General features: G+C 39.3%; 1 protein-coding gene across 8 annotated transcripts in view; it reads left to right on the top strand.

Moving 5' to 3' along the window:
* LOC111265702 (vasoactive intestinal polypeptide receptor 2) overlaps positions 1 to 15,846 on the top strand; it is a 104,905-nt gene that overhangs the window by 85,624 nt on the left and 3,435 nt on the right. For 6 of the 8 annotated variants that reach the window (XM_086970598.1, XM_022842596.2, XM_022842595.2 and 3 more), the window contains 4 exons: positions 1,733 to 1,898; positions 2,289 to 2,349; positions 9,377 to 9,547; positions 12,949 to 13,096. In XM_086970598.1, the coding sequence (XP_086826724.1) occupies positions 1,733 to 1,898; positions 2,289 to 2,349; positions 9,377 to 9,547; positions 12,949 to 13,096 (546 nt within the window). Of the gene's footprint in view, positions 1 to 1,732; positions 1,899 to 2,288; positions 2,350 to 9,376; positions 9,548 to 12,948; positions 13,097 to 13,494; positions 13,608 to 13,954; positions 14,477 to 15,846 lie in introns of those variants that run through there. The other 2 variants (XR_002683594.2, XR_002683595.2) reach the window with 2 other exon arrangements.

Here is a 15,846-nt window from a genome sequence, read left to right as displayed (position 1 = left end):
ATTGAATGTACAATACGCCTCGAAGAATCAAAATGAGATGGCAAAAACTGTTTTCAATCATTCCAGAGAGGTAATTCCATTTTTTATTTGAGTTCAATGCATAGGCTGGTTAGCCTGTTTAGGTGTGCTCTAAAGGTATGTTGAGAGACGGAATGCAGTATATAATCTGGCGACAGTCCAGAAAATAAATTGGCATATATGTTTTATATAACAATGTTTAGGCGATAATGCCTAATTTTCTGTATTCCGAGCTCCTTCTAGGAATAGAAGCCACAGTAAACTGTATTAAATTAGTGAGTACAAGAAGACAATCAAGTTCTAGTATAGCCCTAGAGCGCTGTTTGGAATATTACATTTCAATGATACAACAGCTGCTGGAAACGAAACTGCCGAAAGCCATTGAACTAAAACTTAACTCATGCTTTTCTTCGCACTCTATGAGAGCTTAGCCTTGCGCGACAGAACCGCGTTGTGGAAATACAACTTATTTGACCTATGACGCAAAGGTGGCTCATAAAAGCAGCTCTTGAAGGCAGAAACACTATTGTGTTTTGCCCAGTGTTAAACTCTAGCGTCCACACTCGTCCCGTGTGCCCTCATTAAGTACGTTCGTCCTATTCACGGACAATAGAGTAATGTCTCAAAACTACCGTATTCACAAGGTAGTCTTTTCATTTGTAGAGGAAAGATGGACAAACAACCGGGCAAGGAAAGAGAAGACCGCAAGTTCTTCCTGGTAGTACGACATAGAGAAAACATCAAATCTATTATCGGAAGCTTCATTGCTTCCCAGATTAATCCTAGCCACTCTGCCTTCAGGAACATTTAAACAAGACATATTAACTACCGTGAGCTGATAGAACAAAGACACACATTTACAATATGAAATCAAGGAGCGATTGTAATTTTTTCGCTGCAAAAAATTAATTAAAACTAAAGCCGACAGCCTCCTGCGATTCGTTGTGAGTCCTCTGCACAATGGCAATGAACGTACGCTGTTGTAGCGCGATATTTTACTTAACTGATAGAACTGCACGAAGCATATATTTTGGCATAAAGATTGATGGTTTGCTTGTGTAAAAACAAGAATTTATCTTCACTAGGGAAATGTGACGACGAGTCTCGCAAAATGAAAACCCCTTTAGGCAGGAAGTATTAATTTGGACACCAGTAACTGTAGCAGACACTTCGGACGCACAGTCGATCCGTCCGGAACTGTGTGTCCGGACATTGTGCTACATCGATCAAATCTTAGGTCTCGCGCTGAATAAGAATAACAGATATGATAGAAACGATAATCTTAGTCACACCAAGCATTTGGATGACACATTAAGGTCAGAATCATGTTGAATTGATAGCTACAAGGCTAGTGTAATAAAGTTGACTTTATACTAGCTAGCTAGCTAGCCAGCTAGTTCGCCTAATTTCAATGAAAACTATATCTTTTTCGTTTCGTTATTAAAATGCCACCTGGTAGATGGGTCCTCTTAGCTAAAAAAATCACGTTGATAGCCAGGCTCATAGCGACAGTCTACACAAAACGTTTACGTCGAGCATTGACGGCTTCTATTTTTCTGGAACGTACAAACTACTGCTTAGTTCTGCATGTACACTATCTGAATAGCCTAGAATATAGTTTTACTATTTAAGAGTTAACCTAGCGCTTTTATCGATGATATTGTTGCTTTCATATGGAATATTCTCGATCGTTGTCGTGGTGAAAAATTGACAGTGTCCGTGGTGTAAGGCGTTTATGTGCCTCTTTCATTACTCCATACTTGCCAACTACGCGTGGATGTTCGTCGAGGGCCTTTACCTTCACGGACTCGTCTACCGTGCACTGCATTCGTCACAACACAAAGCATCCTTCGGAACGCAGGCTACGCTTGCGACCTGGAGTACGTATCCTTTAGCCAAAGTCACACTGCCAACCAAATACATGGGAATTTACCCAACACAGCAAAGAAGGGCAACGGAAAAAAGGTTTTTTTTTTTCAACACGTTGTTTCTTTTAAATGTACAGATGTCCAAGTGCCTGTCACGAAAAATGCTCTTACTTCAGGCGCGTCACTCAAGTCTTTGCTCACGTGTGTAACTCTGTGACACGTCTATGATTTAACAGCTCGGACAGAGCGCCACAGATACAATGTAATTTTAGAGAAATGTCTTTGACGTCAGGCAAAATATTTTGATCCGAATTTCGCTTTTGTCTGTGGATATTGCATTTCTTTATACTATATGCTCTTCTATGACAGCTGGTTAACTATAGAATTTGTAACTAATTGCAGTTGGTCCGCTATGGATCATCATCCCATGGGCAATTCTTCGATCAAAACTCGACAATCGGTTGTGAGTATTAAAGATTGGAACTTAAAAGACTAGGCTGGTAAAATGTTACAACTTATAATATATTGCACAACTTTTTCATGCACCTTAACTACGTCTATACATAATCATAGAGATTAAGTATAGCGCGACATTTGTAGATATACGAAATGTGTTTCATGTTTTTGCCACTAACGTTTAGTGCTTTTTAGTACGAGTAAAAGCGGAATATTGGCCACTTCAACGATAGTAAAACTAATAGAATAACTACAAATTAACAGTGGGAAAAACAACGAGCACGCTAGTTATCAAAGAGTCTTGAATGGTCTACAAAGCTTTGAATATCGCTCTAAGGTAAAGTATACTATGGCGACGGACCTGCAGTCCCCTTGGCTTAGCTGAACAAAATAGGTTTGTAGGTTGTGTATTCTAGTGGACGGTAGGATCTTATCGAAGCGAATCGCCTACAGAAAAAAATGAAAGTACAGTGAAACATAGCATATATATTTATCGCTTAGTGTGTTATTGTTAATCATTCTCATACTACTAGCTTAGTTTTCACTATAAACTGGTGCTTGAAGTTGAAGAGTATATTGCCCACTTCAGGGAAAGAAGCACACAGAAAAATGTAGTCAGTGGTAAGGATTGCCCACGCAATGACGAGCCCAGCTCCTCGGGGTGTTTTGATTAGATTTCTGGATACCCTGCCAACACACATCCTCTATTAGAATCCTTAGGTGTTAGTGTGCATGTGTGTAATTTACACAATGCTGTATAACAGTACAAATTCCATCTAGCATGCTCCCAGAGAAGGTCTCTAGCGATTTCCTAGTCTTATCCTGGACAATTTAACGACTTGTCAGGTCGGCTGCTGCTTCGGCAAGACTAGCCGGTTATGGAGTCTGCTATTATCTGCGCTTGGTTTAATGATTACTGGTTGTTCTCTTTTTCTTGCCTATCCACCGTATATCGGCGCCAGACGTCGCTCGGCGTGTTTCTTCATGGTAGGCCAACTACCTAAATTTGTAGTTGTGTCCGTCCCGTGGACTCGAACACGACAGGCGCTAGACTTTGCTTACATGAGCGGCGCAGGATCAATCCGTTGGCCATGTATTGACATGAGTCCAACATGCCAAGCAAAGACAGCAGTTTCCATTTTCAACATTTTCTCCATTGTTGACTTTGTAGAGGTATACGAGAGGCAAATGGACGTTGAACCTTACGCACGGGACAGCCAGGAAGCTCGATCAAAAGTGTAAGTCGCACCTCTACTATGAATCGGAAAGATTTCCGCGATCCCCATTGATTCGGATCTGACTGACAAAAAAAGATATCAAATTGTAAGGTACCAATAGCCATTCGGACTTCCTTCGGATCTATCATTCGAAGGGCGCCTATCGCGTTATAGGTTCTAGTAGATGTACTTCTTTCAAGCTGGCAGTGTCATTGTCGTACTTGCCGTTTAAGACAGAGAAGATGCTTCAGTATGCGATGCGCATATGAACGCTGAATCTGACGTGAAAATGGTTGTGCGTTGCTTTATTTGTCACGAACACGATAAGTTCTCGTAGATAAAGTGCAGCACGAGTGAGCAGGAAGGCTTATTTTGATGATGGTCGTATCCCCTAACTGCGGAACGGTGCAACTGACTGAATGCAGTTTATTTATTGTTACATATCTAAAACGAGCATCTCGATGTCATGCATTTTGCCCGCTTGTCTCTGCATCAATCCCAAATTTCCTAGAACTTCATCTGAGATGCTCATTGAAACAGGCGGAGGCGGGCGAATAACGTATTTCTGGCAATCTTCTGTGTCATCCCGTCTGATTATTTCATGTGTAGTATTTCCCTTTAGATTTCTGTGTAGAAACGATATTTTCGTATGTAAAACGTAGTTGTCCAAAAGCACCCAGGCTGCAAGATTATCGCGGTCTTTCGAATTTAGCTAACAGACTCCCCATAACTTTCCCCGTATTGGTCGTAGTCTTGCATCATCAGACGTGTTTTAAAACGTTCGAGCTAGCCTTTTGAATCAGTTTTTATATTGAATACTCATCGACCTCTAACTAGCTGACAAGCCTCGTTAGGTCTGCCAAACATTGTCTTTTTAATGACTGTAATTCTACTTCCATTGTTCATTGCTACTTATTTGGGTATTTACAAGCCAAAATCCCATGTTTCGAATTTCTGGTCAGACCGCTGCCTCCCAGCACGAAACCTATTACATAGACCTATCAAGCTTTCATTTCAACGCTCCCTTTGCTTTGCGATGTTGACTTACCCATTTTCTGAACTGGCAACTTAGGTTATTTACTTCTATTCTCGATCATGTTTGATCGATATGTTATTTCTACACCCTTTAGCGGCGAGCTCTCTCTGTTCGACATCGTATCGCTTTGGCTTGATCGGGCTTGAAAAATCTCTTCAGTCCTCCTCGTACGGTTTTGTCCCTTTTTCCAAGCATTCTTTTTTTATCTAATGGGTTTCTATAAGCTAGATTGTTTATTATTGTTAGACATTCGGCTATGGCAGAAACAGATGGTTCAGTATTATTCTAGTGACTGTTTTGAGTATATCAATGAGAGAAGCTTGGCTTGAAGAGTCTTGCCTCTCTGCTGACTCGAATTTAAAATTCTCTATTTTAACGAAATAGCTTAGTAGAACGTTTGCTACATTTTCCTTCGGTTAGCTTGTGAGTATAATTGAAGTATTTTGTGCTGGAAAGACAAATACTATTTTATAGCTTTATCAAAGTGTTTAGATATTATAGTCATGTAAGGAATATAAACAACGTCCGCTTCGGCCCCTTTTTGACAGGTGATTGATCAATGTTCAGTTGTTTCATTTGGCTACTAAGCCCTATTGATTGATATAGGTGTCATTGTTTATCAATTGCATTAGTGAACCCTAAACCACCGTCACGTTATAATGCCTTTGTGTTGGACCTAGTCTGATTCTCGAACTGCGTATATATGCGCTTTGCTGTTTCATCTTCCGTCAAGCCTCGAAAGTATTTTAGGTTTCCAGCGGCTGGTTTGAAAGGTATTCAGAAGTCTTTCAGGATCGTAAAATAGTATCGCTCGGCTTGAAGGGTAGGTTGGATATTTATTGTCTATCAATAATGTAGGAAAAAAGAAATGGTATGAATTGTCGCGTCGGTTTCCGTGCGATAAGCTTTTGCACTGAATAACTCTCCTGGATTATCAGTGTTCTTTTCACCTTTTGTTTTAATTCGTAAACCATCCCAGTTTCACGGGAGCGATTTGCCTGACACAAGTTGATGCCTACAGTTACTCCAGCCTCATCGAAAGTAAACACAACTTTTTTGAACCGACAAGGATTCTTAATTATTAACGACCTGAAAAAATATTTGTATGACATACGTTTTGCTATGACAGCATCTATGAATAGACCTGATTTTTATTGAAGTTTTCTGTAATTAAATGCTATACTTCTGACATTTCCACAATATCGGCTCGACGATGGACTAACCTATCCAGAGCTGCTGGGTGAACGCAGTCGGATAAGTGCGCTAGTTTTGTTTCCAGTAGTGAAATGATCAGAGTTTCAATGAGTACCTGCCACGGATTGTAGAGTGATTGATATCATTGTCCGCAATGCCTCGTCCATCCTCAGCGAAAACACTGATGACGCATGCTGTCCTCTTTGATATGTATTGAAGTAGGTTTGTAGCAATTACTTGGTAAAACAAAGTTCTTGGCCTCTTTCTTTGTGCGATTCGCATTATAAGCAAAAAAGGTCACATTATGAGTGAAGAAGAAGAAGAGGGGAAAACAAAAGAGAAAAACAAGGAAGCTTCAAGTTATGGAATTAATCGTTCGTGCAGATACCGTCGTATGACTATCCTAATTTACGCTAAGGACGGGTACTTAGAAGGATAGGTTACTCAGTCGATAGAAAGAGCTCTAGGAACAAACCACAGAGCGATGTGGCCGGTAGTAAAGGCTGTCTATTCAGTTATGGGCGTAGTTCGTCGAGCTCATTTATTGGAGCTCATAAAGGGTTATCTACCCTAGTTTACGGCCATATGTCGGTTCCCTGAATTCGAACACAAAGGACACTGGACTTCTTCTACATGACCCACGCAGTGCAGATCCGTATGCCATACACGCCGAGCCCGCCAAAATTTTTTAAGTCAAATATGCTTCTGAATATTTGTTTTGCTTATCGCATAGCTTACTCAGTGAACTCTACCATCGTGTGCAACTCTGTATACTTTATAATATAGGAACGGCTCTAATTGCAGTTTAAACTTGCTCAATAGGAAACTGGTTCTTTTTTCGTTCCATCATCTTTTTGCCAAGATAGCTAGCAGGTTTATCTATATACTTTTGAACGAAGCAAGTTTGAACGATAATTTCATATCTGACTGGCTCTCGTTACCTCCTCAATGTGATCTCTAGCAATAAATACAATGTTTTTCTTCCACAGCCTTCCTATATAGTATTCTACATCTATTCAATAAGTTAATGTTGTGACTGTCCTCTCAATGTTTTATCTGTTTATAGCTTTGTATTTCTATTTGGACGTCGTTTGCAGTCTTTTGTGTTAAGTTATATGCGTGACACGCGACTCTATTAACCGTTGCTCCCGCAACGGGAGACTCCGATGCACAAGATGATTTTGGGTATTGAACGCGATAGGCAACAATCAAACCCCGGGGGCCTTTGTTGGAATTCCACTTTCCTAAGGAAAATGACGAAGACACCTTCTTGATCTGATACTCCTTTAAATAGGTGGTGGCGCTTCTGAAGTTGCCTATTCTATTGTTACTGCGTAGAGCTGAAGGCGGTTGATGCTAAATAGATTCACCTTAAATAACAATGAATTCTGAATCTATGCCATTATGCGAGAACGAACCTTGCCGAATTCTTAATTCTACAAGCATGAAGGCCACGTGCGCAAACTCTAGTAGATAACAGGGTCTGTTCTATCTTAGCATAAGTAAATGCTCAACAAGTGAGATACAGTCAAGCGAGCCCAAAGCCGTGTATGGTGGAGCTGCTTCACTCTGAAGCCGGGATAATGTATTACCAAGGCCGACCACGTATGCGAATATTTTTGACAAAAAACTTTGGCGCGTTATTTGTTGCTATTCTTTCCAAATGAAAGCAGCAAACTCGACATGACGAATAGTTTTCGGTATTTGAACAGAGGTCAAATATTATTCAATGCCTCCACGCTGAACGAATCTCGTTTTTTTGCGGAAAAATTGGCGGTATACGTTATTTTTGCACAGTCCTAAAAAATCCGAAGAAGACTTTTACGAGACGAACCAGAGAATCTAAATAGCGTTTAGATTTAAAGAGTTCGAGAATTCATCAAAATAGCGTAAAAAATCATATTCTACATACCTAGGTTTTTACGGTGAAAATTAACAACCATTGATTTTTTTGACATTTTTGGGATCCTCGGCGTCTCTTTTGACGAGTTTACACCTATCAAAATGGCTTGACGCAGGATTGCTGTCAAGAGGTTAGAGAGATAAAAAGGAATATCTTGAAGATGACTAATTAGTGGTTTAGGTCCTGAATCAGAGCTGTAATCGCGGTGGATAGTTCTTACATTGAATGAAAGTGACTGACAAAAATAGCACTCTCAGTACTGCACGAAAAAAAGGTTTAAATATATATTTTTATTTAAATGCTTCTTTTAAAATGAGTATACACTTTTTTTTAGTTTATATGGACACTCTGTATTAGGCGCTTATATTAACAAGCAATAGCAAATGCGCCCTCGTCCTTGGCCTTTATCCTGGTTAGAGTGGATGTTCAACAAGGACTGTTCAGCTTAGAGGCCGTGGAAAAGGTCTGTTCCTCGGAGGCCATGATTAGAAATGCGATACACATTATTAATGTCCTATCTGTCCACACGTCCAAACAAAATATAGATTTAAAGAAGAAGAAAAGAACCTAAAGTGCTATTAGTAGTAGCATCCAGCATTTGAGATGATCGTGCGCGAGTAAAAAAGCGGAAGCGTTAATGAAAAAGATACACTTCAACTCATCATAAATGACGATGAATGGTGCAGCCTAAGCAGGCCTTAAATCCAATCTAGGACGTAAAACCGTGTACATGTGTGCATATTGATGCACAAGACTCGTGAGAGGCGGTGGATACGGTCAAAAAGATGCCAGTTCATAATGGAGCTAGAGCAAACAGCTTATATGAGATGTGCAGTTTTTGTGTGTACGTGTGTAACATCAGACACATAATTGAAAGTGTATAGGAAGTACAAGACGGGACATTAAGGGTGCAAACCGTTGGGCAGCTTTCAGTAAACAACGAAGACGTTGTCAGCCAGCTCATATAATTACGGACTGGATTTCAGCAGAAATAACGCTTCAAAGTGCGACAACTTTGAGTCTCCAGAATGATCTCAAGAAGCGCAACTTACCACCACATTATGTCGAGCCGTCCTGAAAGCGTAACCTGTGTGAAAGGAACGCCACTTCAGCAGCTGAAACGAAACAATAGTTAGAGATAAAAATGTTATTTTACAGCAAGGATCGCTGTATGATGTCGACAAAGCTTACCGTTTAGCCTCCATAGAATGTCTGATGAAGCACAATACTAGTCGTAAGCCGTGTAAATGCCTCGAATGCCACTTAAGCTTAGTATTTTGATGCTCAGTAAAGACACCGCTGAAGTTGTGAAGCTACTACTATCATTATACGTAGGAAATATAGCATATACCTCCTTTAAAAACTGACTTGAAAGTTCATAAGATCTTCAATTTCAATACATGTTTCTACAGTGTATAGATAACCTGCTTTGCTCGCAAAGGTTGTACAGTATGTGTCGTTGGCGAAGCTTAAAGCCGTGATCCCCCGGTCTCTTTATTAAAGACTTGGCTGCATAGGTCACCGCGTCGACAATATAACCCCAGCTCACATCCATTACCATGAAACCTGTACTTAGATGCTAAAAAAAGTATCCAATAATGATCGTATCAATTGAACAGTGTGAAAGCTTTCTTCTATAGCAGTGATATAGATTTAGCAGTGTGCAAAATCTTTCCCCTTCTAGATGCTGGACAACGAACGAGAGCCTATGGCTTCTATGGCTTCTGCAGGCACCAGTTTGTATTACAATTGTGCTCAACTTCTGTTTATTTGTACGCATCGCTCGAGTGCTTCTAAATCGCGTTGTACGGCCAGAGGTTCAGCCAGCCTCCACTAGCCATCAATACACGTACAGGTAAGCGAGGTTTTATATACTAATATTATTATGTAATTGGTGTGAATTCATCCAGTTTAGTAATCAATGCGTAAGCGCCGTGTTTGGACAGTCGAATCGTTAATCGGCCTGCTTCAGGTCATAGGATTGAAACGTTCCTATTCCGAAAAAAAGTAAGACAGGGTTAAAACAGAAAGCTCCTTCTGCGTTTGCCTTCGAACTTAGAACTAACTTTGCCATTTCTTGTTCCGCATACAATTGCTAATAAGTGCATAATAAAAAAAGGCCAAGTTGGCATTTACTTAAGATTTAATTAAGATTTACAATATACTAAACAAATGTTTTTCGTCCAGTTCTTATACCATTCAATACTTCGCTACAAGGCAGGCTACTTAGTTGTGTGTTTGGAGGCACGATATTTCATTATATTTACTATTATGCGTAATAAATTCGTTACGGATAGTTCGAGGAAAAGATGACCACATCATATCGTACGGATCCACCTAGTTTTTTTTTCACGGGATGCGTACTTTCCGCCGCTAAACCTCGGAGCTTTAACATCACGGTTTTACCTCGTTTGTAATTGGCCATAATTTTTATTTAGGGTAGCATATACAGATAGCTGCCCTCGAAAGCTCTTCTATCCGTATCAAGACGTATGGATAGCCTGAACTTGCCTAGCGACGAACTATTTAACACACAACTCCTGCTGAGCTGTAAGCTTCGACACGTACAACTGCATGTATATAATACATCGTGCACGTGATAATTGTCTTTAGAAGCATTTCAACACCATTCTATTATTAAGTGGCCTTCTTGCAAAGGACAAACAGTTCTATTCTTTGGTTTGGAAGACCTAAGTTGCACGTTCACCTTAGTTCCATCGATCTCTTTGAATCGCTTAAATCAACTCTCTAAGCTAATTACACTGAAAATTAATCTATTTTGAAGGTTTTTATGTTGGCGAGACAACCAGCCGTTCAACCCGTTCCTCCATGCGATAGTCTAAATTGTTTTCAATATTCGTTTGGCACTCATTTCAGCTAATTTTTTTTCGCGAACTAATCAGTTTTTGCATACTTTTCACTATTGTATGATTGAAAAATAGAAGGTGAAAATGGAATATTCCAGGACATCGTTTTGAGTCCCTCGTATACTACTGATTTTTGTAATCAGCGCTCTGAAGTTGCCCTTCTATAAATTAGCTGAATACCGATGATCTATAATGGTCGCACTGCACAGATGCCTAACGCCGGTGCTGGCATAGAACTCGAATCAAATAGTCATAGTTGAATCTCTCTCGGACATCGCGTTAAAGCTGTTTGGTGATCTGCATCATGCGATCGTCTAACTTAGAGGACGTAATTTCATATAGAAGCATATAGTTACACTGATTCTATCATATACGGATGTATTAGGGAGGTGCAAGCGTTGGCGAATGTGGCTAATTTCAAAGTTTAGAGAGATGTTAGTCTTGGTGATGTAGATATAGAATAGCTACGTTTGTCTCGTTCTAGTGTCGTAACACAGTTTACGAAAGAGATTATAAATTCTGACCATTTCGGATCTGTGTTAGTCCAGTCTGCTTCTATTCAGATTGAACGAGCTACCAATTTAACTGCCTTCAAAAAATCCATTGATAGGTTTGATGAGAACCCAACGATTCTTTTGGTCGACAACGGTGGACAATTTTTGCTATACTTATTAAATGCAAACTTATCGAATTCATAGAAATGAATCTTACGATTCATTATCTTGTTCGAGGAATAATACTTTACATGCCGGTATCGGTGAACGATTGAAATATTTTGTTTGGATATAACACAATACGTGCGTCTCCAAGTTAGCTTTTGCTGTTAGAGATGTGTTTTCCTTGCACAATGAAAGCTTCACTAAATCCCTCAACTTTGACATAGATTTTCATAAATCATTAGACACGCTCAATGACAAATTATGCAGCAGCTTTAAAAGCGGCTGATTCAAGGTAAACGAATGATTCATTTAAATGAACAGAATGTTTCGCCGCAATACACAAGTTGCACCATCTGATTACAGATACGTTTTTATTTATTTATGTGTGACGCTTTTATCTTATAACCAGTAAACGATGAAAATGTTACCGCTCTTGCTGAGCTATAGCTTTACAATCAACAATATTTTTTTTTAATCTAAATGTGAGAAATCTATATTCAACGGTAAGTTACGTGAGAGTTATCTTGGTACGGGTAGTTGGAGGCGGCGTGAGGTGATTGTTGAAAGTGTGCTGTACCACACGATGGTATTCTATTTTGACGAACTGTGTAATTTCCATTGGCGTAATCCTTCAGCTTCGAAATTTCATGACGGTCCATGTTATATTCAGTCTGATAGAGTCACCTGTTCGTCGTAGAAATGCCGTGCTTACCAGATATTACGAGGGTTCGCCTTGGTAAAACAAATGAAGGTCAAGCTTAACAACAGCTAGGACCGCTTTCCTTGGACTGAAACGTTTATTGGAAATAATCTGTATTTATATACCGCGTATGTAAAGCTATGTTGGGGGCTCTTATCGTCGCCAATTATAATTTTTTTAAAGAAGCTTTTAAAGGGACGTTTTCCCCATGGACATCACTACCCACGATTCTACGCTCCGCCTCTGGTGTCTCAGATATTTAAGCACGCTTTATGATTTTTAACATCGCGGTAAAATTTGTCACGAGTTATGACGAGGCATGCCTCGTATATATATATATATATATATATATATATATATATATATATATGTACTTGGTAAGGACGCTGTAAAACCGTATGCATCGTCAACAAAAAAGATGATCAAAATTCACTTAGAACACTGCTGATTACCTATTAATATCAAGTGCCATATTCGAATTGTTTTTGGTAAAGCTCGTTTTTAAGCTGATCTTAGAAAAATCTTGAGGTTGCCGCAACAGAAGATACATGCTTTTGTAAAGAAAATATTAGGCCCCTGAAAAATGAAAGCTAAGCAAGTGCAAAGAAACGTTACGAAATTGACCATTATGGGAGGGACTAGTCTTGCCCCGGACAAGGAACAGACGACCTTTGGAAATTAGTAAGCAATTTTGTGTAGAAATTACGTAGACTTTTTTTGTAACAACATAATACTTTTGCTACATATTTACACGCAATTTGAAGGAGAAAGTAGGAGTAGTCTACTCGTACAGAATCATTCCTATTAGCGGTAGAGAGAAGGGTCAGCGCTGGTAAGTAGTGCTATTTTGAATAGACTGGAACAGTTTGTCTCCAGAACAGTACTCGTCAAAAAGAGATGGTCCCTGTATAGTCTAATCATCAGGGACGGCGATGTTTTAACCGTTATTGAGTTAAAATCATCAAATAGCTATCAATATTAAGTAAATTATCTACAATGTTTTGTGTCCTTTTTCTTCTCTGCTTCACAGGGAATGGTTTAGGGCCTCGCTGATTCTTATACCGTTACTGGCATCTCACTACATTGTGTTGTTAGCTATGAATTTACTCGCTAACATTTTGCCTCCCGTTGTGGAAATCGTTTGGTTCTACATCGATGCGTTATTTACGTCATTTCAGGTAAGTTTCATATACAACTAGTTATAACTTTTAATAAAAAAAAAACATTGAAGATTGACGTATGCTGCTATCTCCTGTTGGTTTTAAAAATGCTGAAAATCAGACCAAAACGTCCATCTCATTTTTTTTTTAATCATAATACTAGACCTACGTAATTCAACAGTAGATAACACCTAGCCTGACTGTTGAATAGTTTAAGATCTATTACAATTTTTAAAAGGTACAAAAATCTGCTATTCACCTGTTGCTCAAGTGAAATACGTCGTACTCGTATCAGAAGTCGTACTCGAAGCTCGTCAGAAGTCGTACGTAATTTTATAGGTTATTGCATAAAACGTATTTTAAACATGCAGCGTTGAGCAATAGAATTAACGATTTTTTTCTACATTTGCATTTAGATTACAATAGTCATGCGCTAACTAGTTTCGATCAGAAAACTCCCCAGTCAGTTCATACCGGGTTCTCCAAAGAGGAACTCTATCCCAGACGATCGCATACTTTAACTATAAAGGTCAGTATCCATGATGGGTCTAACGCTTCAACATGATCGTGCTTAAAGAAACGAAATCATTCTATAGATATGAGAGTCCGAATTTGTGGCAAAAAGCTAATTTATAACGTCAAAATTAAGCTATACCAGATAGGTCATGTTGCATTAGATAGTATTTCTACGATTCAAAGTCTATATGCTGAAAGCAAATCTTCATCATATATATCTTCATAATTAGCAATATGCATAGGTAATTGTAGTAGGACGGCGGAGCTGACGGCTATGTGCAACGACACAATGCAATTGTCTAGACACCAAAATATAATAGATAGCACGCAACTGAGTGCTTTAATCATGCACCGTTTTAGGCAAAAAACTATCTGTATTTAATGGCTACGATCAAAGTACTCTATGTAATACTACCTACGTCATATCGGAATCCTTGGGAGCTCGACACGTACAAATCTAGCCCCGTAAAAATTAAGCTCTGGAAGCAACCGATAGACGACGCTGAAAAAATTTTCACCGAAAGAAGAGGGCGGCTTATCAAATTTCCTGAAAATCGAAATTACCGAATATTACCTAATTTCATGCGTTCGCCATATACTTCAGTCTGTACACGGACGTGCACAATGCACGACTGCAAGTGCATCTAACTTTGTTCAACTTAAATTAAAGAAGCAACATTAATATCTGTATGGGCATTTAATCGAATTAATTAACCTTCTTATTTTCTCCAACAAAGTTCCTCATATAACTGCCACAAGGTAATTATAAGTCGTGGTACTAAGAGAAAAGATACCTAACGTGTAATTTTAATCTACTTCGTGTTATGGTGCAAGTATCTTATTGTTATGTCGTTTTGAATAAAAAATTTGTATGTTTCTCTATATTATTCGAACGCATTTACTTGTCTGCTTTAAATAACGTCTGCCTAGCTATATTTGTACCGGTCGCACCCCACAGTAGCTCCAGTAAGAAGCGACACTTAACAACGCTACGGCACGATGATATACATACAAAAAGATGCGTAGTCATGAAATAGATGTCACGGTAAAAAACGCTGGCACATATATTACAAGAACGATGTATATCATCAGAGGACTAGTGATAAAGGACGAGGAATTTTTTTGCAGCTGTTAGCCGAAACGTTACATGCTTTTAAAAAGTCCTATAGATAACGCAGGCAGATAGTAGATTGTGGTGTAATGAAGCGTACGTGTGTTTATAGAGATGTTGAAGGTCGGTCATTTGATGGCTAGACGCACTGCTGAGGTTATTTGAGTAATAATTTTATTAAATCTTTGTTCATTAACATGAGCAATACGAGCACACGACAATTTTATGACTTGTCATGCGGCAAGCAACCCATCAGTGGTAAATTATGAATTCATGGAAGCCCAAGACGAACTAAATAAAAGTCTAGGCAAGTCGTTCATTTTGACTAACGCTTATAAACGGTAACGCGTTTTATGAACACGAGACTCGTATATTACATCATACATTACCCTATAGGCTTGCCCTTTTATAATTTTGGCCTCTAGAGCCCACACATCTACCGTCTTCGGCCGCAACTCTCTTTGCTTAGCAATGGGATACTTTAAAAAGAGTCAAAGCCGAGATCCAGACAAATGTTTCGGTTGCATTGCTTTAGGGCCAGAACCTGCTTTACATTGGATTCGTCGACGCAATGCGCGACATCTGCCGGAAAACATTGATTTGTGTTAGTGGAAGATTACCTAATATTCGTTGTAAGTTATGCAACGATTTTCACCGAAACACGTAGTGGGTGTGGGTAGAGTTGCCACTTATAAATGGCGGCAGTGTAACTTATCTGCCTAGTCATAGCTTTGTGCAAAGCAATGTAACGAACTGTATTTACTACGATCATGTTGAAAGTGTCTTCAAAAGTACGCCATAGCCAAGTTCGTTTTATAAAATCATTTTAAAGTACTTTCTCAGTTTGTGGGTCGATCACGCAGCGGACGTTGAACCTGAGGTCCTGTCACTTGAGGGTCGGGTAGGTAAACGAGGCCTCATTTATTTTGTCTTAGATAAAACGTTTGTACCATGTTTAAGTATTTTCCTACACTGCTTAAAGTAGAACTAATTAAGATAGAAAGCCATAGCTGAACGTAAGTAGTTTCAGATCTGTAGTGACAAACAATACTTTTAGGTGAGGAAGGACGTCCGCGACGTCGAATCAGCTCCTTCATTGTCTCCGCTACCGAAGCAGTATCACCTCCTGACATTAGTATGA

The sequence above is a fragment of the Varroa jacobsoni genome, unplaced genomic scaffold, assembly GCF_002532875.2.
Source record: "Varroa jacobsoni isolate VJ856 unplaced genomic scaffold, vjacob_1.0 scaffold_998, whole genome shotgun sequence".
Classification (NCBI taxonomy): domain Eukaryota; kingdom Metazoa; phylum Arthropoda; class Arachnida; order Mesostigmata; family Varroidae; genus Varroa; species Varroa jacobsoni.
The sequence above is the reverse complement of the archived record's forward strand: the minus strand, read 5'-3'. Positions and strand labels throughout refer to the sequence as shown.